Source organism: Bombina bombina, unplaced genomic scaffold (assembly GCF_027579735.1).
Source record: "Bombina bombina isolate aBomBom1 unplaced genomic scaffold, aBomBom1.pri scaffold_545, whole genome shotgun sequence".
Lineage (NCBI taxonomy): Eukaryota > Metazoa > Chordata > Amphibia > Anura > Bombinatoridae > Bombina > Bombina bombina.
In genome coordinates this window covers 172,700-199,595 of record NW_026511065.1, presented here as the reverse complement: position 1 = coordinate 199,595, position 26,896 = coordinate 172,700, and the positions used below count along the sequence as shown (strand labels likewise).

Genomic DNA, 26,896 nt, shown 5'->3' with positions numbered 1-26,896 from the left:
GTAGTTCCCTGAATTCCAGAAGATAACCCTGAGAAACTATTTCTAGTGCCCAGGGATCCTGAACATCTCTTGCCCATGCCTGAGCAAAGAGAGAGAGTCTGCCCCCTACTAGATCCGGTCTCGGATCGGGGGCTACTCCTTCATGCTGTTTTGTTAGCAGCAGCAGGCTTCTTGGCCTGCTTACCCTTGTTCCAGCCTTGCATAGGCTTCCAGGCTGGTTTGGGCTGTGAGGCATTACCCTCTTGCTTAGAGGATGCAGAATTAGAGGCCGGTCCGTTCCTGAAATTGCGAAAGGAACGAAAATTAGACTTATTCTTGGCCTTGAAAGGCCTATCTTGTGGAAGGGCGTGGCCCTTTCCCCCAGTGATGTCTGAGATAATCTCTTTCAATTCTGGTCCAAATAGAGTTTTACCTTTGAAAGGGATGTTAAGCAATTTTGTCTTGGATGATACATCCGCTGACCAAGACTTTAGCCAAAGCGCTCTGCGCGCCACAATTGCAAACCCTGAATTTTTCGCCGCTAATCTAGCTAATTGCAAAGCGGCATCTAAAATAAAAGAGTTAGCCAACTTAAGTGCATGAACTCTGTCCATAACCTCCTCATATGGAGTCTCTGTACTGAGCGACTTTTCTAGTTCCTCGAACCAGAACCACGCTGCTGTAGTGACAGGAACAATGCACGAAATGGGTTGTAGAAGGTAACCTTGCTGTACAAAAATCTTTTTAAGCAAACCTTCAAATTTTTTATCCATAGGATCTTTGAAAGCACAACCATCCTCGATAGGAATAGTAGTGCGCTTGTTTAGAGTAGAAACTGCCCCCTCGACCTTAGCGACTGTCTGCCATAAGTCCTTTCTGGGGTCGACCATAGGAAATAATTTCTTAAATATAGGGGGGGGAACAAAAGGTATGCCAGGCTTCTCCCACTCCTTATTCACTATGTCCGCCACCCGCTTGGGTATAGGAAAAGCGTCGGGGTGCACCGGAACCTCTAGAAACTTGTCCATCTTGCATAATTTCTCTGGAATGACCAAGTTGTCACAATCATCCAGAGTAGATAACACCTCCTTAAGCAGTGCTCGGAGATGCTCTAATTTAAATTTAAATGTCACAACATCAGGTTCAGCTTGTTGAGAAATTTTCCCTGAATCTGAAATTTCCCCATCTGACAAAACCTCCCTCATGGCCACTTCAGATTGGTGTGAGGGAATGACAGAACAATTATCATCAGCACCCTCCTGCTCTTCAGTGTTTAAAACAGAGCAATCGCGCTTTCTCTGATATGCAGGCATTTTGGATAAAATATTTGCTATGGAGTTATCCATTACAGCCGTCAATTGTTGCATGGTAATAAGCATTGGCGCGCTAGATGTACTAGGGGCCTCCTGCGTGGGCAAAACTGGTGTAGACACAGTAGGAGATGATGTAGTATCATGTCTACTCCCCTCATCTGAGGAATCATCTTGGGCAATTTCATTATCTGTGGCAGTACTGTCCTTACTTTGTTTGGACGCTATGGCACAATTATCACACAATTTTAAATGAGGAGACACATTGGCTTTCATACATATAGAACATAGCTTATCCGAAGGCACAGACATGTTAAACAGGCTTAAACTCGTCAATAAAGCACAAAAAAACGTTTTAAAACAAAACCGTTACTGTCTCTTTAAATTTTAAACAGAAACACTTTATTACTGAATATGTGAAAAAGTATGAAGGAATTGTTCAAAAATTACCAAAATTTTACCACAGTGTCTTAAAGCATTAAGAGTATTGCACACCAATTTTCAGAGCTTTAACCCTTAAAATAACGGAACCGGAGCCGTTTACAAATTTAACCCCTATACAGTCCCAGATACAGCCTTTGCTGAGACCTAACCAAGCCCAGAGGGGAATACGATACCAAATGACGCCTTCTAGAAACTTTTCCAGCTACTTTCAGATCCTCACACATGCATCTGCATGTCTTGCTCTCAAAAACAACTGCACAGTAATGGCGCGAAAATGAGGCTCAGCCTACAACTGGGAAGGCCCTCCCTGACTGGAAAAGGTGTCTAACATAGGGCCTGCCGTTAAAAAACGTTCCCCAAGTTTATAAATGTGAATTACAAGCATAAACATGTATAAAATGCCCAAATAAAGCAATCGATTTTGCCCATAAAAATGTCTACCAGTTTTATAGCCCATATTAAGCCCTTTATTCTGTTTGAGACTAAGAAAATGGCTTACCGGTCCCCATGAGGGGAAATGACAGCCTTCCAGCATTACACAGTCTTGTTAGAAATATGGCTAGTCATACCTTAAGCAGAAAAGTCTGCTAACTGTTTCCCCCAACTGAAGTTACTTCATCTCAACAGTCCTATGTGGAAACAGCAATCAATTTTAGTTACTGTCTGCTAAAATCATCTTCCTCTCACAAACAGAAATCTTCATCCTTTTCTGTTTCAGAGTAAATAGTACATACCAGCACTATTTTAAAATAACAAACACTTGATAGAAGAATAAAAACTACATTTAAACACCAAAAAACTCTTAACCATCTCCGTGGAGATGTTGCCTGTGCAACGGCAAAGAGAATGACTGGGGTGGGCGGAGCCTAGGAGGGACTATATGGCCAGCTTTGCTGGGACTCTTTGCCATTTCCTGTTGGGGAAGAGATATTCCCACAAGTAAGGATGACGCCGTGGACCGGACACACCAATGTTGGAGAAATACAGAGCATACTGACGACGCTTTAAGAGCTATGTCTGATACTGCCTCACAATATGCAGAAGCTGAAGAAGGAGAGCTTCTTTCTGTGGGTGATGTTTCTGACTCAGGGAAGATGATGCAACCTGATTCTGATATCTCTACATTTAAATTTAAGCTTTAACACCTCCGCGTGTTACTCAGGGAGGTTTTAGCTGCTCTGAATGACTGATACAATTGCAGTGCCAGAGAAATTGTGTAGACTGGATAAATACTATGCAGTGCCGGTGTGCACTGATGTTTTTCCAATACCTAAAAGGTTTACAGAAATTATTACTAAGGAATGGGATAGACCAGGTGTGCCGTTCTCTCTCCCTCCTATTTTTAGAAAAATGTTTCCTATAGACGCCACCACACGGGACTTATGGCAGACAGTTCCTAAGGTGGAGGGAGCAGTTTCTACTCTAGCAAAGCGTACTACTATCCCTGTCGAGGACAGTTGTGCTTTCTTAGATCCAATGGATAAAAAGTTAGAGGGTTACCTTAAGAAAATGTTTATTCAACAAGGTTTTATCCTACAGCCCCTTGCATGCATTGCTCCTGTCACTGCTGCTGCGGCGTTCTGGTTTGAGTCTCTGGAAGAGGCTTTACAGGTAGCGACTGCATTGGATGACATACTTGACAAGCTTAGAGCACTTAAGCTAGCCAATTCTTTTGTTTCTGATGCCATTGTTCATTTGACTAAATTAACGGCTAAGAATTCTGGTTTTGCTATCAAGGAGCGCAGAGCGCTATGGCTTAAATCATGGTCAGCTGACGTTACTTCAAAGTCTAAGCTGCTTAACATTCCTTTCAAGGGGCAGACCCTATTCGGGCCTGGTTTGAAGGAGATTATTGCTGATATCACTGGAGGAAAAGGTCATGCCCTTCCTCAGGATAGGTCCAAATCAAGGGCCAAACAGTCTAATTTTCGTGCCTTTCGAAACTTCAAGGCAAGTGCGGCATCAACTTCCCCTAATGCAAAACAAGAGGGAACTTTTGCTCAGTCCAAGACGGTCTGGAGACCTAACCAGACCTGGAACAAGGGTAAGCAGGCCAAAAAGCCTGCTGCTGCCTCTAAGACAGCATGAAGGAACGGCCCCCTTCCGGTAACAGATCTAGAAGGGGGCAGACTTTCACTCTTCGCCCAGGCGTGGGCAAGAGATGTCCAAGATCCCTGGGCATTGGAAATTATATCCCAGGGATATTTTCTGGACTTCAAGGCTTCCCCCCCAAAAGGGAGATTTCACCTTTGACAATTATCTGCAAACCAGATAAAGAGAGAGGCATTCTTACACTGTGTACAAGACCTCCTAGTTATGGGAGTGATCCATCCAGTTCCAAAGGAGGAACAGGGACAGGGATTTTACTCAAATCTGTTTGTAGTTCCCAAAAAAAGAGGGAACCTTCAGACCAATTTTGGATCTAAAGATCTTAAACAAATTCCTCAGAGTTCCATCATTCAAGATGGAGACTATTCGTACCATCCTACCTATGATCCAGGAGGGTCAATACATGACTACAGTGGATTTAAAGGATGCTTATCTTCACATTCCGATACACAAAGATCATCATCGGTTTCTCAGGTTTGCCTTCCTAGACAGGCATTACCAGTTTGTAGCTCTTCCCTTTGGGTTAGCTACAGCCCCAAGAATTTTTACGAAGGTTCTGGGGTCGCTTCTGGCGGTCCTAAGGCCGCGGGGCATAGCAGTGGCCCCTTATTTAGACGACATCCTGATTCAGGCGTCAAACTTCCAAATTGCCAAGCCTCATATGGACATAGTGTTGGCATTTCTGAGGTCGCATGGGTGGAAGGTGAACGAGGAAAAGAGTTCTCTATTCCCCCTCACAAGAGTTTCCTTCCTAGGGACTCTGATAGATTCTGTAGAAATGAAAATTTACCTGACGGAGTCCAGGTTATCAAAACTTCTAAATTCCTGCCGTGTTCTTTATTCCATTCCTCGCCCCACGGTGGCTCAGTGCATGGAAGTAATCGGCTTAATGGTAGCGGCAATGGACATAGTGCCGTTTGCACGCCTACATCTCAGACCGCTGCAACTCTGCATGCTCAGTCAGTGGAATGGGGATTACACAGATTTGTCCCCTCTACTAAATCTGGATCAAGAGACCAGGGATTCTCTTCTCTGGTGGTTATCTCGGATCCATCTGTCCAAAGGTATGACCTTTCGCAGGCCAGATTGGACAATTGTAACGACAGATGCCAGCCTTCTAGGTTTGGGGTGCAGTCTGGAACTCCCTGAAGGCTCAGGGATCGTGGACTCAGGAGGAGTCACTCCTTCCAATAAACATTCTGGAACTAAGAGCGATATTCAATGCTCTTCAGGCTTGGCCTCAGCTAGCGACAATGAGGTTCATCAGATTTCAGTCGGACAACATCACGACTGTGGCTTACATCAACCATCAAGGGGGAACAAGGAGTTCCCTAGCGATGTTAGAAGTCTCAAAGATAATTCGCTGGGCAGAGATTCACTCTTGCCACCTATCAGCTATCCATATCCCAGGTGTAGAGTACTGGGAGGCGGATTTTCTAAGTCGACAGACTTTTCATCCGGGGGAGTGGGAACTCCATCCGGAGGTGTTTGCACAATTGGTTCATCGTTGGGGCAAACCAGAACTGGATCTCATGGCGTCTCGCCAGAACGCCAAGCTTCCTTGTTACGGATCCAGGTCCAGGGACCCCAAGGCAACTCTGATAGATGTTCTAGCAGCGCCTTGGTCCTTCAACCTGGCTTATGTGTTTCCACCGTTTCCTCTGCTCCCTCGTCTGATTGCCAACATCAAGCAGGAGAGAGCATCGGTGATCTTGATAGCACCTGCGTGGCCACGCAGGACTTGGTATGCAGATCTAGTGGACATGTCATCTTTTCCACCATGGACTCTGCCGCTGAGACAGGACCTTCTACTTCAAGGTCCTTTCAACCATCCAAATCTAATTTCTCTGAGGCTGACTGCCTGGAGATTGAACGCTTGATTTTATCAAAGCGTGGTTTCTCCGAGTCAGTCACTGATACCTTAATTCAGGCACGAAAGCCTGTCACCAGGAAAATCTATCATAAGATATGGCGTAAATATCTTTATTGGTGTGAATCCAAGGGCTACTCATGGAGTAAGGTCAGGATTCCCAGGATATTATCTTTTCTCCAAGAAGGATTGGAGAAAGGATTGTCAGCTAGTTCCTTAAAGGGACAGATTTCTGCGCTATCTATTCTTTTGCACAAGCGTCTGGCGGATGTCCCAGACGTTCAGGCATTTTGTCAGGCTTTAGTTAGAATCAAGCCTGTGTTTAAACCTGTTGCTCCACCTTGGAGCTTAAATTTGGTTCTTAAAGTTCTTCAGGGGGTTCCGTTTGAACCTCTTCATTCCATAGATATCAAACTTTTATCTTGGAAAGTTCTTTTTTTGGTAGCTATTTCCTCGGCTCGTAGAGTTTCCGACTTATCTGCCTTACAATGTGATTCTCCTTATCTGATCTTCCATGCAGATAAGGTAGTTCTGCGTACCAAACCTGGGTTTTTACCTAAGGTGGTATCTAATAAGAATATCAATCAAGAGATTGTTGTTCCGTCTTTGTGTCCTAATCCTTCTTCAAAGAAGGAACGTCTATTACACAATCTGGACGTGGTTCGTGCTTTAAAGTTTTACTTACAAGCTACTAAAGATTTTCGTCAAACATCTGCTTTGTTTGTTGTCTACTCTGGACAGAGGAGAGGTCAAAAGGCTTCGGCAACCTCACTTTCTTTTTGGCTAAGAAGCATAATCCGCTTAGCCTATGAGACTGCTGGCCAGCAGCCTCCAGAAAGGATTACAGCTCATTCTACTAGAGCTGTGGCTTCCACATGGGCCTTTAAAAATGAGGCTTCTGTTGAACAGATTTGCAAGGCGGCGACTTGGTCTTCGCTTCATACTTTTTCTAAATTCTACAAATTTGATACTTTTGCTTCTTCGGAGGCTATTTTTGGGAGAAAGGTTTTACAGGCAGTGGTACCTTCCGTTTAAGTACCTGCCTTGTCCCTCCCTTCATCCGTGTACTTTAGCTTTGGTATTGGTATCCCACAAGTAATGGATGATCCGTGGACTGGATACACCTTACAAGAGAAAACATAATTTATGCTTACCTGATAAATTTATTTCTCTTGTGGTGTATCCAGTCCACGGCCCGCCCTGTCATTTTAAGGCAGGTATTTTTTAATTTTAAACTACAGTCACCACTGCACCCAATGGTTTCTCCTTTCTCTGCTTGTTTTCGGTCGAATGACTGGATATGGCAGTTAGGGGAGGAGCTATATAGACAGCTCTGCTGTGGGTGTCCTCTTGCAACTTCCTGTTGGGAATGAGAATATCCCACAAGTAATGGATGATCCGTGGACTGGATACACCACAAGAGAAATACATTTATCAGGTAAGCATAAATTATGTTTTTTCAAATAAAGATAGCAAGAGAACAAAGAAAAATTAATAGGAAAAAAAAGTAAATTAGAAAGTTCTATGCTCTTATCTTAATCACGAAAGAAAAAGTTTGGGTTCAGTGTCCCTTTAACTTCCCACATGCTGGAGAATGATCTGAAAGGACCTCTGCTGCTGGAAATAAAAAAAAACTGAACACAAGTGATTTTGTTTAAATATAATATAAACATTACAGTCTCAAACCTTCATTACAAGTTACAATAAAACCAAATAAATTAAAAATTCCAATATAAAAATTCAGAAAAAAAAAAAAAAAAAAATACAATAAAATGATCCAAGCAGCAAAATGCAGAGCAGCTCCACATGGTTCATTGTGGGCCCCACACAATCTGCAGCCGCCCTTGTTCTAATCACACGTGAAAGCGAATTTGTGCGCCAGTGTGAGGAGGTAGCACACACAAGGTTGGCAGGGTCATCCGCTGGATTACGTTACTTGTACCATATAGAAATACTCTGTCTCCTTTTCACCGCTTGGCTGCTAATGCTGTGCCTGGCTTCTAATTAAATGTCCCTGATATGGTGCGTTGGCTACTGAGCTTTCACTATGATAGAAGGTAACAGATTACATGGACGACTAAATTCCAATACTCCTCTTTCATTTAAAGCACAGAGATAAAATGACAATTTGTTCGTTGTGTACGAGGAATGCATAAGTTGCTGCAATAAACTGCGTAATCCAGGGCAGTCCTAACTCAGTGGCGCAAGCCGAGAGCATAACGCAGCCACAAGGTGGTATTAACTGTGGTCCTGTGTGCGCTCACACATTCTGTTTGGTCAAACAAGATACAATCGAGTGTCTGTACATCTCACAAGTTTTTAGTTGGAGTTCTACCTCCTCTTCTTAAACAGCCTCATTCTACACACTTTTTACGTCTCTAGGATTGTCATATAGTTAAAAACAAAGTGTCTGCACGGGTGACCAATCAGTAATACAGATACTGGCGATAAGTAGAATGGTGATGTATTCTCACTGGCGACCAGATGCCAGGGAATTTCTATTGCACCCATTGTTTAATTCAAGATGAATCCCAGAACTGCAGGAGAGCTTTTACTAAGGGGGGTGTCATGTCTCACTTCCCCCAAGTATCGTCAAAGCAGGTCAGCCATTTTTTATTGCATTCATTGTCACAAACCGTGGGAATCACTTTAGCTGCGAGTGTCAAGATTTCTCATGTAATCCTGCAATGCCTGCAGCCGTGCATCAATGTCTGAGAGATCTGAGAGGGGGTCAAAGCGATTTTCTGTGGGAAGAACAAAAGGGGGATACCAGTTTTTAGGATTTATAAAGAGAAGTATGAAGGTGACTCATACAGGATAAGAATAAGAAGGCGCTGAGGGCGAATATTAGTGCAGGGATAACTTGTACAGAATAAGACAGGAGTGCTGTGTATAAGATAAAGAAGGCATGGGGGGGGGATGTATAAGATATAAAATAAAAGGGGCGTTGGGGGGTATATAAGATAGAGGTTGTTGGGGTGTATAAGATAATAGGGCGAGGTGGACATTTATAAGATAAAGGTGTGGGGAGTGTATAAGATAATAAGGCGAGGGGGACACGTATAAGATAAAGAGGTTGTTGGGGTGTATAAGATAATAGGGCGAGGGGGACACGTACAAGATAAAGAGGTTGTTGGGGTGTATAAGATAATAGGGCGAGGGGGACACGTACAAGATAAAGAGGTTGTTGGGGTGTATAAGATAATAGGGCGAGGGGGACATGTATAAGATAAAGAGGTTGTTGGGGTGTATAAGATAATAGGGCGAGGGGGACACGTATAAGATAAAGAGGTTGTTGGGGTGTATAAGATAATAGGGCGAGGGGGACATTTATAAGATAAAGGTGTGGGGAGTGTATAAGATAATAGGGCGAGGGGGACACGTATAAGATAAAGAGGTTGTTGGGGTGTATAAGATGATAGGGCGAGGGGGACATTTATAAGATAAAGAGGTTGTTGGGGTGTATAAGATAATAGGGCGAGGGGGACACGTACAAGATAAAGAGGTTGTTGGGGTGTATAAGATAATAGGGCGAGGGGGACACGTATAAGATAAAGAGGTTGTTGGGGTGTATAAGCTAATAGGGCGATGGGGACACGTATAAGAAAAAGGTGTGGGGGGTGTATAAGATAATAGGGCGAGGGGGACACGTATAAGATAAAGAGGTTGTTGGGGTGTATAAGATGATAGGGCGAGGGGGACATTTATAAGATAAAGAGGTTGTTGGGGTGTATAAGATAATAGGGCGAGGGGGACACGTACAAGATAAAGAGGTTGTTGGGGTGTATAAGATAATAGGGCGAGGGGGACACGTACAAGATAAAGAGGTTGTTGGGGTGTGTAAGATAATAGGGCGAGGGGGACACGTATAAGATAAAGGTGTGGGGGGTGTATAAGATAATAGGGCAAGTGGGACATTTATAAGATAAAGGTGTGTGGGGTGTATAAGATAATAGGGCGAGTGGGACATTTATAAGATAAAGGTGTGGGGGGTGTATAAGATAATAGGGCGAGGGGGACACGTATAAGAAAGAGGTTGTTGGGGTGTATAAGATAAAGGTGTGGGGGGTGTATAAGATAATTGGGCAAGGGTGACATTTATAAGATAAAAAAGGTGTGGTGGGCGTATAAGAAAATACGACAAGGGTTACACGTATAGGATAAAGAGGGCGTGGGGTGTATAAGAAAATAGGGTAAGGGGGAGACATAGGATATGGAGCAAGGAGTGGGGAAGTACATGGCTGGGGCTATAATCACCTTTTTCACTTTTACGGTCATTGGCCGGAGTGCTGGAGAGACGTTTTCTTCCTGTAGATTTATCTTGAATCCCATGAGCACCCTAATGACAGCAGATGACAGACATGACTACTGTGTAACCACACCCCCTGCATATACAGAGTGTGTATATATATATATATATATATATATATATATATATATATATATATATATATATATATATATATATATATATGTGTGTGTGTGTGTGTGTGTGTGTGTGTGTGTGTGTGTGTGTGTGTGTGTGTGTGTGTGTGTGTGTGTATATATATATATAAAAAATAATAAAATAAAAAAAACACACACATACACAGTATATACACACACACACACACATACATAATCCCACAAAAGTGAGTACACCCCTCACATTTTTGTAAATATTTTATTATATCTTTTCATGTGACAACACTGAAGAAATGACACTTTGTTACAATGTAAAGTAGTGAGTGTACAGCCTGTATAACAGTGTAAATATTTATTATATCTTTTCATGTGACAACACTGAAGAAATGACACTTTGTTACAATGTAAAGTAGTGAGTGTACAGCCTGTATAACAGTGTAAATATTTATTATATCTTTTCATGTGACAACACTGAAGAAATGACACTTTGTTACAATGTAAAGTAGTGAGTGTACAGCCTGTATAACAGTGTAAATATTTATTATATCTTTTCATGTGACAACACTGAAGAAATGACACTTTGCTACAATGTAAAGTAGTGAGTGTACAGCCTGTATAACAGTGTAAATATTTTATTATATCTTTTCATGTGACAACACTGAAGAAATGACACTTTACTACAATGTAAAGTAGTGAGTGTACAGCCTGTATAAAAGTGTAAATATTTATTATATCTTTTCATGTGACAACACTGAAGAAATGACACTTTGCTACAATGTAAAGTAGTGAGTGTACAGCCTGTATAACAGTGTAAATATTTTATTATATCTTTTCATGTGACAACACTGAAGAAATGACACTTTGTTACAATGTAAAGTAGTGAGTGTACAGCCTGTATAACAGTGTAAATATTTTATTATATCTTTTCATGTGACAACACTGAAGAAATGACACTTTGCTACAATGTAAAGTAGTGAGTGTACAGCCTGTATAACAGTGTAAATATGTTATTATATCTTTTCATGTGACAACACTGAAGAAATGACACTTTACTACAATGTAAAGTAGTGAGTGTACAGCCTGTATAACAGTGTAAATATTTATTATATCTTTTCATGTGACAACACTGAAGAAATTATACTTTGTTACAATGTAAAGTAGTGAGTGTACAGCCTGTATAACAGTGTAAATATTTATTATATCTTTTCATGTGACAACACTGAAGAAATGACACTTTGCTACAATGTAAAGTAGTGAGTATACAGCCTGTATAACAGTGTAAAGTAGTGAGTGTACAGCCTGTATAACAGTGTAAATATTTTATTATATCTTTTCATGTGACAACACTGAAGAAATGACACTTTGCTACAATGTAAAGTAGTGAGTATACAGCCTGTATAACAGTGTAAATATTTTATTATATCTTTTCATGTGACAACACTGAAGAAATGACACTTTGCTACACTGTAAAGTAGTGAGTGTACAGCCTGTATAACAGTGTAAATATTTATTATATCTTTTCATGTGACAACACTGAAGAAATGACACTTTATTACAATGTAAAGTAGTGAGTGTACAGCCTGTATAACAGTGTAAATATTTATTATATCTTTTCATGTGACAACACTGAAGAAATTACACTTTACTACAATGTAAAGTAGTGAGTGTACAGCCTGTATAAAAGTGTAAATATTTATTATATCTTTTCATGTGACAACACTGAAGAAATGACACTTTACTACAATGTAAAGTAGTGAGTGTACAGCCTGTATAACAGTGTAAATATTTTATTATATCTTTTCATGTGACAACACTGAAGAAATGACACTTTGTTACAATGTAAAGTAGTGAGTGTACAGCCTGTATAACAGTGTAAATATTTTATTATATCTTTCATGTGACAACACTGAAGAAATGACACTTTGTTACAATGTAAAGTAGTGAGTGTACAGCCTGTATAACAGTGTAAATATTTTATTATATCTTTTCATGTGACAGCACTGAAGAAATGACACTTTACTACAATGTAAAGTAGAGAGTGTACAGCCTGTATAACAGTGTAAATATTTATTATATCTTTTTATGTGACAACACTGAAGAAATGACACTTTGCTACAATGTAAAGTAGTGAGTGTACAGCCTGTATAACAGTGTAAATATTGTATTATATCTTTTCATGTGACAACACTGAAGAAATGACACTTTGCTACAATGTAAAGTAGTGAGTGTACAGCCTGTATAACAGTGTAAAGTAGTGAGTGTACAGCCTGTATAACAGTGTAAAGTAGTGAGTGTACAGCCTGTATAACAGTGTAAAGTAGTGAGTGTACAGCCTGTATAACAGTGTAAAGTAGTGAGTGTACAGCCTGTATAACAGTGTAAAGTAGTGAGTGTACAGCCTGTATAACAGTGTAAAGTAGTGAGTGTACAGCCTGTATAACAGTGTAAAGTAGTGAGTGTACAGCCTGTATAACAGTGTAAAGTAGTGAGTGTACAGCCTGTATAACAGTGTAAAGTAGTGAGTGTACAGCCTGTATAACAGTGTAAAGTAGTGAGTGTACAGCCTGTATAACAGTGTAAAGTAGTGAGTGTACAGCCTGTATAACAGTGTAAAGTAGTGAGTGTACAGCCTGTATAACAGTGTAAAGTAGTGAGTGTACAGCCTGTATAACAGTGTAAAGTAGTGAGTGTACAGCCTGTATAACAGTGTAAAGTAGTGAGTGTACAGCCTGTATAACAGTGTAAAGTAGTGAGTGTACAGCCTGTATAACAGTGTAAAGTAGTGAGTGTACAGCCTGTATAACAGTGTAAAGTAGTGAGTGTACAGCCTGTATAACAGTGTAAAGTAGTGAGTGTACAGCCTGTATAACAGTGTAAAGTAGTGAGTGTACAGCCTGTATAACAGTGTAAAGTAGTGAGTGTACAGCCTGTATAACAGTGTAAAGTAGTGAGTGTACAGCCTGTATAACAGTGTAAAGTAGTGAGTGTACAGCCTGTATAACAGTGTAAAGTAGTGAGTGTACAGCCTGTATAACAGTGTAAAGTAGTGAGTGTACAGCCTGTATAACGGTGTAAAGTAGTGAGTGTACAGTCTGTATAACAGTGTAAAGTAGTGAGTGTACAGCCTGTATAACAGTGTAAATATTTTATTATTTCTTTTCATGTAATAACACTGAAGAAATGACACTTTACTACAATGTAAAATAGTGAGTGTACAGCCTGTATAACGGTGTAAATTGGGCCCAAAAAGAAAATTTATGCTTACCTGATAAATGTATTTCTTCTTAGACACGATGAGTCCACGGATTTTATCCTTACTTGTGGGATATTCACCTCCTGGTCAGCAGGAGGAGGCAAAGAGCACCACAGCAGAGCCGTTATATATAGCTCCTCCCTTCCCTCCCACTCCAGTCATTATACAGAAGTTTAGGAAGAGAAAGAAAAAGCCAAGGTGCAGAGGTGTCTGAAGTTTACAAAAATTAATAACCTGTCTCAAAGAACAGGACGGGCCGTGGACTCATCGTGTCTAAAAAGAAACAAATTTATCAGGTAAGCATAAATTTTCTTTTTTTTAAAGACACGATGAGTCCACGGATTTCATCCTTACTTGTGGGATACAATACCAAAGCTAGAGTACACGGATAATAAGGGAGGGACAAGACCGGGAACCTAAGCGGAAGGCACCCCTGCTTGAAGAACCTTTCTCCCAAAAACAGCCTCAGCAAAGGTATCAAATTTGTAAAATTTAGAAAAAATGTGAAAGGAGGACCAAGTTGCAGCCTTGCAAATCTGTTCTACAGAAGCTTCATTTTTAAATGCCCATGAGGAAGCAACAGCCCTAGTGGAATGAACCGTAACTCTTTCAGGAGGCTGCTGTCCAGCAGTCTCATATGCAAAACGGATGATACTCTTCAGCCAATAAGAAAGAGGTAGCTGTAGCTTTCTAACCCTTACGTTTCCCAGAGAAAACGACAAACGAAAAAAAGACGACTGAGGAAAGTCCTTAGTCGCTTGTAAACAAAATTTCAAAGCACAGACTATGTCCAAATTGTGTAAAAGATGTTCCTTTTGAGAAGAAGGATTAGGACAAAGGGAAGGAACAACAATCTCTTGATTAACCTGCTTGAGACAACCTTAGGAAGGAACCCTATGTTAATAAGTAAAACTACCTTATCTGAATGAAAAATAAGGTAAGGAGCATTGAATTGCAACTCCGAAAGTTCAGACACTCTTTGAGCTGAAGAAATGGCAACAAGAAATAAAACTTTCCAAGATAACAACTTAATATCTAAGGAATGCATAGGCTCAAATGGAACCCCTTGAAGAACTTTGAGAACTAAATTCAGACTCTTATGGAGGAGTAATTGGTCTAAACACAGGCCTGATTCTAACCAAAGCCTGACAAAAGGATTGAACGTCTGGGACATCCGCCAGACATTTGAGTAAAAAATAGATAAGGCAGAGATCTGACCCTTTAGGGAACTTGCTGATAAACCCTTCTCCAATGCTTCTTGGAGAAAAGATAACATTTTGGGAATCCTAACTCTACTTCATGAGTAGCTTTTGGATTCACACCGATAAAGATATTTACGCCATATCTTGTGGTAAATTCTCCTAGTCATAGGTTTACGAGCCTGGATCATAGTCTCTATGACCGAATCAGAAAATCCCCGCTTGGATAGAATTAAACGTTCAATCACCAAGCAGTCAGCTTCAGAGAAACTAGATTTGGGGAAGGAAAGACCCTTGAATGAAAAGGTCCTTCCTCAACGGAAGTCTCCAAGGTGGTAGGGATGATATGGCGACCAGATCGGCATACCAAATTCTGCAAGGCCACGCAGGACAATGTGGAACACTGATGCCCTCTCCTGTTTGATTCTGGCAATGACTCGAGGAAGAAGCGCAAACGGAGAAAAATAGGTATGCAAGATTGAAGGACCAAGGAACCGCCAGAGCATCTATCAGTTGCACCTGGGGATCCCTGAACCTCGACCCGTATCTCAGGAGCTTGGCATTCTGACGAGATGCCATAAGATCCAACTCTAACCGACCCCATTTAAGAATCAGGTTGGAAAATACTTCCGGATGGAGTTCCCACTCTCCCGGATGAAAAGTTATCTGTTCAGAAAGTCTGCCTCCCAATTGACCACCCCTGGGATATGGATCGCTGACAGATGGCAAGAGTGGGCCTCCGCCCACTGGATTATCTTGGCTACCTCGGTCATAGCTAAGGAACTCCTCATTCCTCCTTGATGATTGATGTAAGCCACTGTCGTTATGTTGTCCCTCTGAAACCTGATGAACTGGGTCGAGATCAACTGAGGCCAGGCCCAAAGAGCACTGAAGATCGCTCTCAGTTCCAGAATGTTAATAGGAAGAAAAAACTCTGGCTGAGCCCAAACTCCCTAAGCCCTTAGGGAGCCCCAGATTGCTCCCCACTCTAGAAGGCTGGCGTCTATACAAACACCCAAGATGGTCTGCGAAAGCAGGTTCCCTGGGAGAGATGATCCAGAGACAACCACCACTGAATAGAATCTCTTGTCTCCTGCTCCTAGTAGAATTCGAGGAAACAAATCTGAATAATCTCTGATCCGTTGCCTGAACATGTTTAACTGCAGAGGTCCGAGATGGAACCGAACGGGATGATGTCTACCATCAGCCCGATTACCTCTATGCACTGAACCACTAAAGGCCAAGGAATGGACTAAATGACTAAACCAGTATCGATAAACTCAGATTTCCTGACATATTGTCAGAAAAATCTTCATTTATATGGAATCTATAATATATCCCAAAAAGTTTCCCTTATGCATGAGACTAAGGAATTTCTTTCCAAATTTTCCTTCCACTCGTAAGACCACGGGAAGGATAACAGTCTGTGTGAAATCCTGCTAGCTGTAAGGATGGTGCCTGGACTAGAATGTCGTCCAGATAGGACTCCACTGCAATGTCCCGTACCAAAGCACCGCCAACAGCGCTCCCAGAGCCCTTGTGAAAACTCAGAGCTGAGGCAAGACCGAAAAGGAAGAGCCACGAACTGGAAGTGTATGTCCAACTTGTGAATGGCACATGAAAGTATATGTCCTTTAAATCCACTGTTGTATAAATTGACCCTCTTGGATCAATCAAGGAAAGGATGGAACGAATAGTTGCCATTTTGAAGGACAGTACATTAATAAAACTGTTTAGACTCTGGGATCTAAAAAGTGGTCTGAAGATTCCCTCTTTTTTTGGAAACCATAAACCAATTGGTATAAAAAAAAAAAAAACGACCCAGAACCTGTATTGGTACTGGAATAATCATCCCCAGGTCTGAGATGTCTCTTACACAGTGTAAGAACACCTCTCCTCTTTGTCTAATCTGCAGATAATCTTGAAAACAGAGACCTGCCTCTGGGATGAAAAATATTGAACTCCAATTTGAATTCCTGGAACACTATTTCCTATTGCCCAGGGATTCTGAACATCTCGAACCCAAGCCTGAGCGAAGACTGAAAGTCCGCACCCTACAAGATCCAATCCCGGATCGGGGGCATGCCCGTCATGCAGTCTTTGATTCAACAGCAGGCTATTTGGATTCTTTTTTTTTTTTTGTAGAAATTCCTTAAAATTTTAAAGGATATTATTTTCGTCAAGGTTCCAACAAGGTCTTCCCCTTGTAATGAATCGTTAAAGGTTTAGGCCATACATCCGTAGAACAAGGCTCTAAACATAAAAACTCTGTGAGCTGTAACAGAGAAAAATGAAACCTATACTCCCATCTTGATAACTTGAGAGAAGGAATTTGAAATAAAGGAATTAGCCAATTTGAAAGCCTTTATCCTGTCCTGGATTTTATCCAGAGGAGTTTCTGACTTAAAAACCTCAGACAACTCATCAAACCAAAATGCAGTCGCCCTAGTGACGGTAATAAAGCACACAGCTGGATGTCATTGTAAGCCCTGGAGTACATCCTCTCCTAATCTTCGTCTATAGGACCTATGAAACAACCAACTACCCTCTAAGGAAATAGTAGTTCTCTTAGTAAAGCTGAAAACTACTCCTTTAACTCTAGGAAATGTCTACCCAGCCTCCTTAGCTGAGATGGTTATGGGAAAACATCTCTTTAAATATAGAAAATGCAGTCTTTTCCATTCCTATAACTTAATGGACGTGCTAGAATAAATTACACCGGTATAGTCGGAGTCGTCCAGTGTAGCTAAAACCAACAAAAAATCCTCTAGTAATGTTAGCTTCCACTTGGGAAAAACATAGAATGCATGAGATGCAGGAAAAAACTCTGAACGGAGTATGAGAGGAAGCGCAGGGCACTCACTGCATGTGGGACCTAATATTTTGTGGACACTGTAGGAATGTGGCATAAAGTGACCATTGTCAACATACTCCCAAATAGCAAATGCCTAAAAGGAGAAGGTTTAGAAAAAAAAAGAAAAAAAAAAAAAAGTGTAATTTTTCAATAAAAATTAACATAAAAAACGTTACTGTCTCTTTAAATTTTAAAAGAAACTTCTTATTTCTGTTGTGCAGAAACAATCCAATTAGAATTGTAACATTGCTGTTAATAGACATCGCTATGTACATTAAAGAAGCAATGTCTTGTGCAACAATTCCATATGAAATTTGCAAGGAACCGCAGAGCACATCATGGGGGCCATAAAAAAATATTTGGGACACTATAGGAGAAATTTGTGGCATGGATTGACCGGTGTCAGACTCCTAACAGCAAATCGCTTTAAAAGGAGTAAATATAATAAAAATTGACACATAAAAAACGTTACAGTTTCTTTAAATGTTAAAGTAACATTATCTTTTGTGTGCTTTTGTAGCATCCTAAGACACAAAGGATGAACTAAACAAACACAACTGAAATTATAATAAAAATAACAGAAACTTTACTGTCCCTTTAAATTTTAAAAGCAACATTTTTTGTGTGTGCTTTTCTCTTAAATTTCAAACGGTCACCTTATTATGCAAGCAGGTTTGAAATAAATCAGTAAGCAAACATTTTCAGGACCTACTGAACCTCTGCTATTGCGCTGAGGTTCCCATGTGTCCAAGTTATAACCATAACAATCAGAAACTTAATAAAACGTTTGGCATTTTCATGAATAAACGATTTACTTAGGTCTAATACTGAGCGTTTCACAGTTGTGTTAAAAGCTCTGCCCTCCGGTATCGTAATGGAGTGGAGAGCGCAACCAACAAAGGCTTGACATAGCTCCGCCCCTCGTGGGCGTGACAGCACTCCATCTCCAGGCACTCTGTTTGACTGTGCCCTGAGATGGAGGAATGAGCCCAAAAACGGCGGGAAGACAACTCCGCCCATCGTGGGCGTCCCAGTACTCAAATCTCCCGGTCGCCATTAAGATCTTATAGATCGGACACCGGGAGATATAATAACTAAGCCAAATGTAAAAAATTGAAGCTGAGTATGCTACCGCATGTCAGGTAGCTCTAGTGACCCAAAACACTTCTTTCTGAAACTCTATAAAAACATCCCAACTGATGTCCTGAGAAACACCACATAAATTCTCTTAAGCCCCAGTGCCTGCCAAAAAAAAACTGTGCTGTCGTAGGATCCCCTCCCCTATATAAGTCTAGGAGGATAGCGTCCTAATACAAGAGATCTATCTCATCAAGTGCCCCACTTCCTGAGGTTCCCAGACCCAGAATAAAAAGTTGGCACTTACCTTTAACATCTGCCTGACAGCAGGGCAGCTCAACAGGTTTAGGGGGTCCTCTCCCTCCCATAGCCCTGTGGAAAATCATAAGCCTGAGTTAATTTATACTTAGGCTGTCAGGAGAAGGGCAGCATAAATGTATAGGAGGCGCAGTGAGAATTATGTCCCACCAGTTCCTATTGCTCTAAAGCCACCAATAGCTCTACTGAAGAGACTGATATGGACCACGGCTACACCCTAGAACAAAGCAGCATAATCTTGCACTACTTTAAAAATAATAAACTCTTGATTGAAGAATCTAATCTAACACCTTTTTTGTGCATCATCTTTAGTAGAGGCTTCCTTCTGGGACGACAGCCATGCAGACCAATTTGATGCAGTGTGCGGCGTATGGTCTGAGCACTGACTGGCTGACCCCCCCACCCCTTCAACCTCTGCAGCAATGCTTGCAGCACTCATACGTCTATTTCCCAAAGACAACCTATATGACGCTGAGCACGTGCATTCAACTTCTTTGGTCGACCATGGCGAGGGCCTGTTCTGAGTGGAACCTGTCCTGTGACAGAAGTACATTATTAAAAAGGGGGGGGGAAGCTAATAAGAAAGACTAATAATCAAATACTGGAAGTACCAATAATTGCCACATATTCAGCACAATATAAAATGTTTGAAAAAGTAGTAAAACACACTGGCCCCTACTCTTAAAAGACCCAATAATTGGACATACGCTTGAGAGGAATCCTACATTTATTTACAAAAAGGCGAGACATTTTATAAACATGTTAGCTCCCAGAGAGTATAAAAAGAAAAAAAATATCACTGAATGGAAGTGTGAAAGATCTTAAAGGAAATATGATTGAAGGTTTTTTCCCATGCCAACAATGCAAGTCATGTAAATTCAGTACAAAATGAAAAAGTATAAAATCAGATAAAAAGATAAATGGAATAGACATGCACAGGGTGGTTCCGGAGGAGGAGCTCAGGTGTGTGGTCACGTGTTACACCTGCTCTGCCTTCCCTTCAAGCTTTTGGCGAGATACTCGCGCCCAAACGCTTAGACCCTGGGTGGCTTGGATAGCTCAAACTCACCGCTACTGGAACTTCCATAGTGCTATAACAACGCACTAGGGCTGCACGCTGCAGCATCTGAAAGGACCCACTTCTCTCAGAACTGTCATACAATTTCTGGTACACCAGCCTAACTCCCTACTGAGAGAGGGAAGGGGACAGAAGTGGAAAACCTGTATGCCTAATACAACAACTATACTGCATACCTCCCCTCCCACAGGTGTTGCGTGAGGGACGCTTTGTCCTTGCCTAAGCGGCTTTACCTTGCTACTTCAACTGAACCAGGGTAGGAGGTCCGTCTGATGCCAGAAGTCGTGCTGATCCAGAATCCAGAGCGGTCTTTGCTCCTTGAGGGGTCTCTCGCCTTCGACTTATTACGGGTCTTAACCCGGCACGTTACCCGGCTGCCCTTCTGTGTCTACTATACTGATCTGGAGACGGGGTTGTCTGCTGCATCGTCGGCTCTGTGTAGATCTCGGCATCTCCGGTCAAGAAGAGAAAAGGGGAGCTCTCGTGAGACCCTCAGAGCCACATCACTCCTATACCTATAGCCCCCTCCCACCGGCGCTGCGCGAGGGGTAAGGTCTGTTACTGCTCACTGGGGTGCCCCTGCAGCCTCGGCGTTGCTTCTCCCTTTGGCTACATATACAGGGCCGGTGCAGCGATAACCCAGTGGCACCGGTCAGCTCTGCTTATTTGTTTAACTCCCCCTCCCACCGGTGCTGCGAGAGGGGGGACTGACACGGAGAGAGGCTTCCCAATTCTCACCCGGCACCTGATGCCACAGAACTGGTAACGTACTGAAGTCTTCACTGGTGTTCTTTTCTCCCCTTTTGCCTCAACTTATTCCATCTATTATTGGGTTATGGAGCAATAACTTCCTCGGTTTCAATAAACGGATTCTTGACCCGTATAGTTAGACTCTCCCTGGCTCATCCCGTCAGCCTAATTCTCTGTGACAGGAGCGAGCTGCACTTAGTCTTATGGTGCGGTCGGGCCGGGCTGTGACTATACAGCTGGCCCGATGCGCTGACTAAAAATAACAGACCCGCTCAGCAGAGAGCGGGTCTGTAAAAGCGCCATATTTTTAGCAAATTAAAAAGGTAAAAAAGGCATTTATGGCAGAATTATATAACATTATTTTTAAGGTTTACTGTCCCTTTAAGGTTGCTTAAGCTCTTTTACAACAGGAGTAATTGTGGGAAAGAAGAGACAAAGAGCACCACATTTGGGCCAGAATCATATAAAGAAAAGATGAAAGAGTATAATTTTATATCAAACTTTTATGTTCAGCTTTGTCCCCCATGATCTTTCCGTGACTTTGCTCTATCTGCCCCATACCTTATAAGCAGGAGTCCTAGTCTGATAAACATCTATATTGTTAAGGTTCAGTATAAGCTACAAATGTATGCTTAGAACCGTTTCTATATCTATGGAATTAGCAAGTCTGGATGTTTTATGCAGCTGCATTATTACCGCTAACTTGCTATATTTTTTTGCCTGTTTCAGCAAATCTCCTTCTGCCATATTATATTCTGTTAGAGGTCAAAACCCCTCAAATCTTGCTAAATACACAAACTATAAGCAAATACTAGGGTTTGGGGCTTAATACATAAAATAATCACTTGGTTCTGCAATTTTGGCAGCACTCGATTTTATCAAATGCTGACCTTATCCTAACACCGGAAACTGTATATACTGTTTACCTTATGATTGTATCTTCTTGTTGTGAGTCTCTTTAAATTGTTTAAAAATATCTATAGGTGAGTTTGCAGAGCATTAGTATATAAAAAGCCTTTATATAAATTCTCTTAGATCAGTCTCTGTGGTTACAGATCCACTCAGACCAATCTCACTACACTTGAGTACTTGAATTACTAACCTTTTATTCCTTCCAATATTAACTAGTTCACCTAGTTTAAAGTAAAGAAACATATTGCTTAAAGTGTTACGGCATATCAAGGGCCTCTACAGGCATCCTAATAAAACTGCAACTGGGCCATATTACACTTTGCTAAGGGCTGTAGAACATTTAAACGTATAAACAAACAAGGAAAAGGGGGCTAGGGGCTGTGGCATAAAATAAATTATTCTCTACTGAAATTTCAGTATCATTTAAACGGCCCTGAACGGCAGTTTCAACCAAATCAACTGAGAATGCTCCCTTTTGTCTCCATCATGGCTGCACTTGGCTCACCAAATTATTTTTTCTCAGTAATTTTTCTCTTTTTTTCTCTGTCACATCTCACTTCACTCTTCCCCCACCCCCTTTTTTTGTGTGCACTTTCCCCCCTTCTCCCACGAGGGGGGATCCTAAGGGGTTCTTCCCCCACTTAATGAATTGTTAGCTACTTATTTCACATCACACATTTCTTCACTCTCACTCTAAAACTTCACCCTCAGCAATGACGGCAAGACAAAGGGATAAAAAGCATAAATCTATCGCTGAGGCCCCCGTAGAGACACAGGTATCCTCATGAAACCCTCTAATTCCACAAGAGCTCACTGACTTACAGTCCCTAGTTCTTAATATCTCTGAGGCTCTCTCACCTAAATTTGATTCTTTAAAAAAATAGATCAAACAAGATATTAACCACAGAAGTTAAACAATTTGCCGAAAGGTTCTCCGAAGTAGAACAAAGAGCATCTGATCTTGAAGATTTTACTTCAGGCCAGAATGCTAAGTTGGAAGCTACAACCTCTGCTCTCCTTAAATTACAGAATAAAGTCGAAGATCTGAAAAATAGCGCAAGGCGAAATAATTTAAGAGTAATTGGCGTCCGAGGAAAAAAAGTTTGAAGACTTCAATAAATTATTTACAATTACACTCCCACGACTGTTAAAGATCCCTGAGAGTTATCCTAAAATAATTATAGAACGAGCACATAGGATAGGACCAGTAGTTTCCACTAAAACCAACAAGAGGCCAAGACCATTCATAGTTAAATTCTTGAATTATCAAGATAAAATCATGTTTTTACAGTCTTATCGTAAGCATCAACCTTTTTCTCTTGGGGAGGCTAAAATTCTCATATTCCAGGACTATGCAGCAGAAACAACCCTGAAAAGAAGGGAATTAGCCCCAATGTGCACAAAATGTATACAGCAAGGGCTGCGTGCAACTATTTTACACCCTGCCAGACTTAGATTGGTGCTTGATAATACCACACACTTTTTTGATACAGCTTCTGCAGCAGAAAATTTTTATTCTAAGAATTGTTCCTCTGAATAAATGGCGATACAGGTGACAACAGAAAATTATAGATGTCCCCTCTTCTCTTCACTCCTTTTTTCCTCCTTTATTCTTAACCTCACGTTTGGTCATTAGACGGCGGTGGTATAGTCGTCTATTCTGTGTATGTTGTTTGGTCTTTTTGCCTTTTTTTTTTCTTCCTTCCTCTTTCCCTCTACTGCACATAGATAATTCCTATGGTTGCTGGAGTTAAATTCCCCTCCTGGAACATAGGAGGTCATATCTCCTATTAAAAGAAAAACGATAATAACTTTCCTTAAGAAAATTGATACTTCTGTAGCCTTCCTACAAGAAACTCATCTGAAAATCGAAGAGGTCCTTAAACTTAAATCCTCTTGGGTCAAAGTGGTTTTCTTTTCTCCTAGTTTGAGTCGAATAGCTGGAGTCGCTATTCTTTTGGGCAAAAAATTTAACTACGAGGTACTGCATAATGAGTCAGACTATGAGGGGAGATATCTTATATTGAAAATTAAAATTTCCAATGTTCTTTTATACTTTATGTAACATATATGCTCCGAACGTTTTCAATTTATACTTTTGGGATACCCTACAGGCGAGGCTCATGACTTGTGCAGAAGGTTTCTTAATAATGGGTGGCGATTTTAATATGGCACCTCAGTATCCTATGGATAGACTGAGACAGAATGTTGCTTCTAAAAAAACTAAAAAAAGATAACCTTGAGTCAAGATTTTTTTCCAGGATTTTCAATAATTTAGGAGTGCGTGACATATAGAGACTACAAAATCCCGATACACGGGATTTTACATGCCTCTCAAAAGCAAACAAATCACTTTCGCGGATTGACCTATTCTTGATTGATGAAAGGTTGTGTAATCAGAAAGCCTTGCCTCAAATCTTACCCATCTCAGTCTCAGATCATGCCCCCATATGTCTGGAGTTTCAGCCTAATTTTTCTTCACCCACAAATAATCGCTTCTTCTTTCCCACATTCTTAGCCTCGGATGCTAAATTTAAAAATTGGCTTGAAGCTAAATTTGGCGAATTTGCTTTATTTAACAAATTCAAATTGCGGGAGAATTGAACTACTACGTGCGGTTACAAATACTTATAATGCTTACCTAGTTGAAAAGACGCCGCAGAAATGGGCTAAATACATCTCCGCATTACGGGAGAGAGATTCATTCTTACTATACAAGTCCACACAAAAAGATATTAGGTTTCAAGCAAAGTTACATAGATATGGGAATAAGAAAGGGAAACTTTTAGCAAAACCTGTCAAACAGGATATAGGTTCTCAGCTGATAGACTCCCTATATGCGGAAGGCCAAATGCTTAGATCGGAAGAACTTGTGCAAACTTTCTTTAATTACTATAGAGACATATTCTCCTAGAACCTCTAATATCAAGGAGCGTGAGGATTTTTGGAGAAAAATCTCTTATCCCTCATTAATAGCTGCCTCACTTCAAGATCTTTATTCTCCCATTACTGACCTACAAGTGACTAACACAATTAAAATGCTCGTTCATAAAGCACCTGGCCCAGATGCACTGCATAATGAATTTTATAAGATACTATCTCCTATCATAACACCTTATATTACCTCTCTAATTATATATATATATCAAGGTTGTATATGAAGCTGTAAAGTTAACTGTAGGTTATGAACCTATGAACCTACAGTTAACTTTACAGCTTCATATACGACCTTGATACTAAAAAAGGGAAAAGACCCAACTATGAAGGAATCTTACAGACCCATTGCTCTCATGAACACAGACTATAAATTGTTAACTTCTATCTTGGCGCAACAACTTCAATCTCTTCTCCCTTGTATTATGAATACGGATCAGGCTGGTTTTATGAAGAATAGGAATTCAGCAGCTAAAATAAGGGAAATAGATTTCGCGAAAGGTGAAGGCTCTGATCAAACACGGAAAGGAACTACTTCGGACTTGGCAATACTAGCCATTGATGCCGAAAAGGCCTTCGATTCAGTTCATCATGATAATTTGCTATTTTCCCTAGAGCAATTTGGACTGAAAGGAAACTTTATTAAGTTTGACAAAAAAATATACCAAAAGGCCTCCACAAGGATGATAGTGAATGGGCAGTTATCTTCCGATATAACTCTCCATAGGGGAACCAGGCAAGGGTGTCCCCTCTCCCCGCTCCTTTTCAATATTTCTATTGAACCTCTTGCTATATTTATTAGACATCAACTTGAAGGAATTAAAATAGGCAGCAAGGAACTAAAGATTGCACTTTATGCGGATGATATTCTTATTTATATGTCCAACTCCCATATGAATATACCTAGACTTCTTTCAATAATACAACAGTTTGGATCTTTTTCTGGGTACAAGGTTTATATAACAAAGTCTGAATTCCTTTGGGTTAAGCAGACAAGGGACTCTTGTACAAGCGTACCTTTCTCTGTAGTTCACGACTCTTTCAGGTATTTAGGTATAACTATATCTTTTAATCCCGATAACTGGTACTCTCTTAATATGATCCCAATTCTAAACAAAATCAAAGATACTTTTAAAAATTGGCATAATTTACCTCTTTCTCTGTCCGGACGTATAGCAGCATACAAGATGATTCTCCTCACTAAAATTCTCTATATTCTTCAGAAAACTCCCTTGCTCCTAAAGAGGAAGTAGTTAATTCTGTTTAATTCTCAATTGAGCTCTTTTTATGGCAAAATAGAAGGCCTAGAATTTCACTATCGAAACTCTCTCTTCCAGTAAGACATGGAGGCCTGGCTTTACCTGATCTCAGGGCTTATAACTATGCTTTCCTAGTTCCTAGCTTGCATAGTGACTGACTGGTTATTTTCAAGAGACTACGTTACAAATAATGATCTTGAAAAAAATATAACGAACCCTCTTTCCCCTGTCACACTTATTCATCTTGACACTACTCTTATTCCACCTGAAATAAAATTGAGATCCTTATATAATCCAATTTTAGCATGGAAAAAGATCTGCAACATCTTAGCCATAGAACATCGTGTAGAGATATATCTCATTTGTGGGAAATCCTCAATTCCAAGCAGGAATTTCCTCAACTTTTTTTTTTTTTTTTTTAATGGAAGGCGGAAGGTCTCTCCAAGGTACATCAGATATTAGACATGGAGAAAAGTTGTGTCAAATCATTTGATTCTCTTAGAACAGAATTCAATCTTTCACATAGAAACTTTTTTGTGTACCTCCAGGCAAGACACTATGCGCTTAAACTTACTTATGACTATGGGTGGAATTGGTCCTTAGGGAATATCGAGAATTGTCTCATTCTAGTCAAAAACGGACATATGTCAATCTCTCCTTGTTATACGGTCCTGGTTTCCGATAGAGGTATAATTAATCTTGACAGAATTTCTTCTAAGTGGGCTGCATTGTTGAACCAAGAATTGGATCCCAAGCTACCTCATCTTTCAATCCAAGAAGCTACCAGAGTAACCCCTCTCCGCTACTTGGAGGGAGTCCCATTTGAAACTACTTTATATGACTTATTTTACCCCAGAAAAAGGATTTAAATGTGGAAACACAAACTTTAGCACCTGCCCCAAGTGTTCTCTCCCATTGGCAAACCTTCTGCACATGATATGGACCTGCCCAAAAATTAGAAATGTCTGGCTCAAAGTTCAATTCTGGCTTCAAAAAATGCTAAATGCTCCCTCTCTAACTTTGTCAGCAATGAATATAGTTATTTTTTTGCCATTACTTAGAAAGCAAGCAGTTAAATATTAAAATTATTAATCTGGTTATATTGGCCATCAGATATCTTATCCTTAAAAAATGGAAAATGCGAAC

The 26,896-nt window shown here is 40.7% G+C and overlaps 1 protein-coding gene across 2 annotated transcripts in view; it reads right to left on the bottom strand.

The window, feature by feature from the left end:
- Positions 1–7,363: 7,363 nt before the first annotated feature.
- Positions 7,364–26,896, bottom strand: part of CCDC61 (coiled-coil domain containing 61) — a 45,482-nt gene continuing 25,949 nt past the window's right edge. For both annotated transcript variants that reach the window (XM_053696432.1, XM_053696433.1), the window contains exons 12-13: positions 9,970–10,051; positions 7,364–8,456 (exon numbers count right to left, since the gene is read on the bottom strand). In XM_053696432.1, coding sequence (XP_053552407.1) covers positions 8,362–8,456; positions 9,970–10,051 — 177 coding nt within the window. In that variant the 3' untranslated portion in view covers positions 7,364–8,361. The remainder of the gene's footprint in view (positions 8,457–9,969; positions 10,052–26,896) is intronic.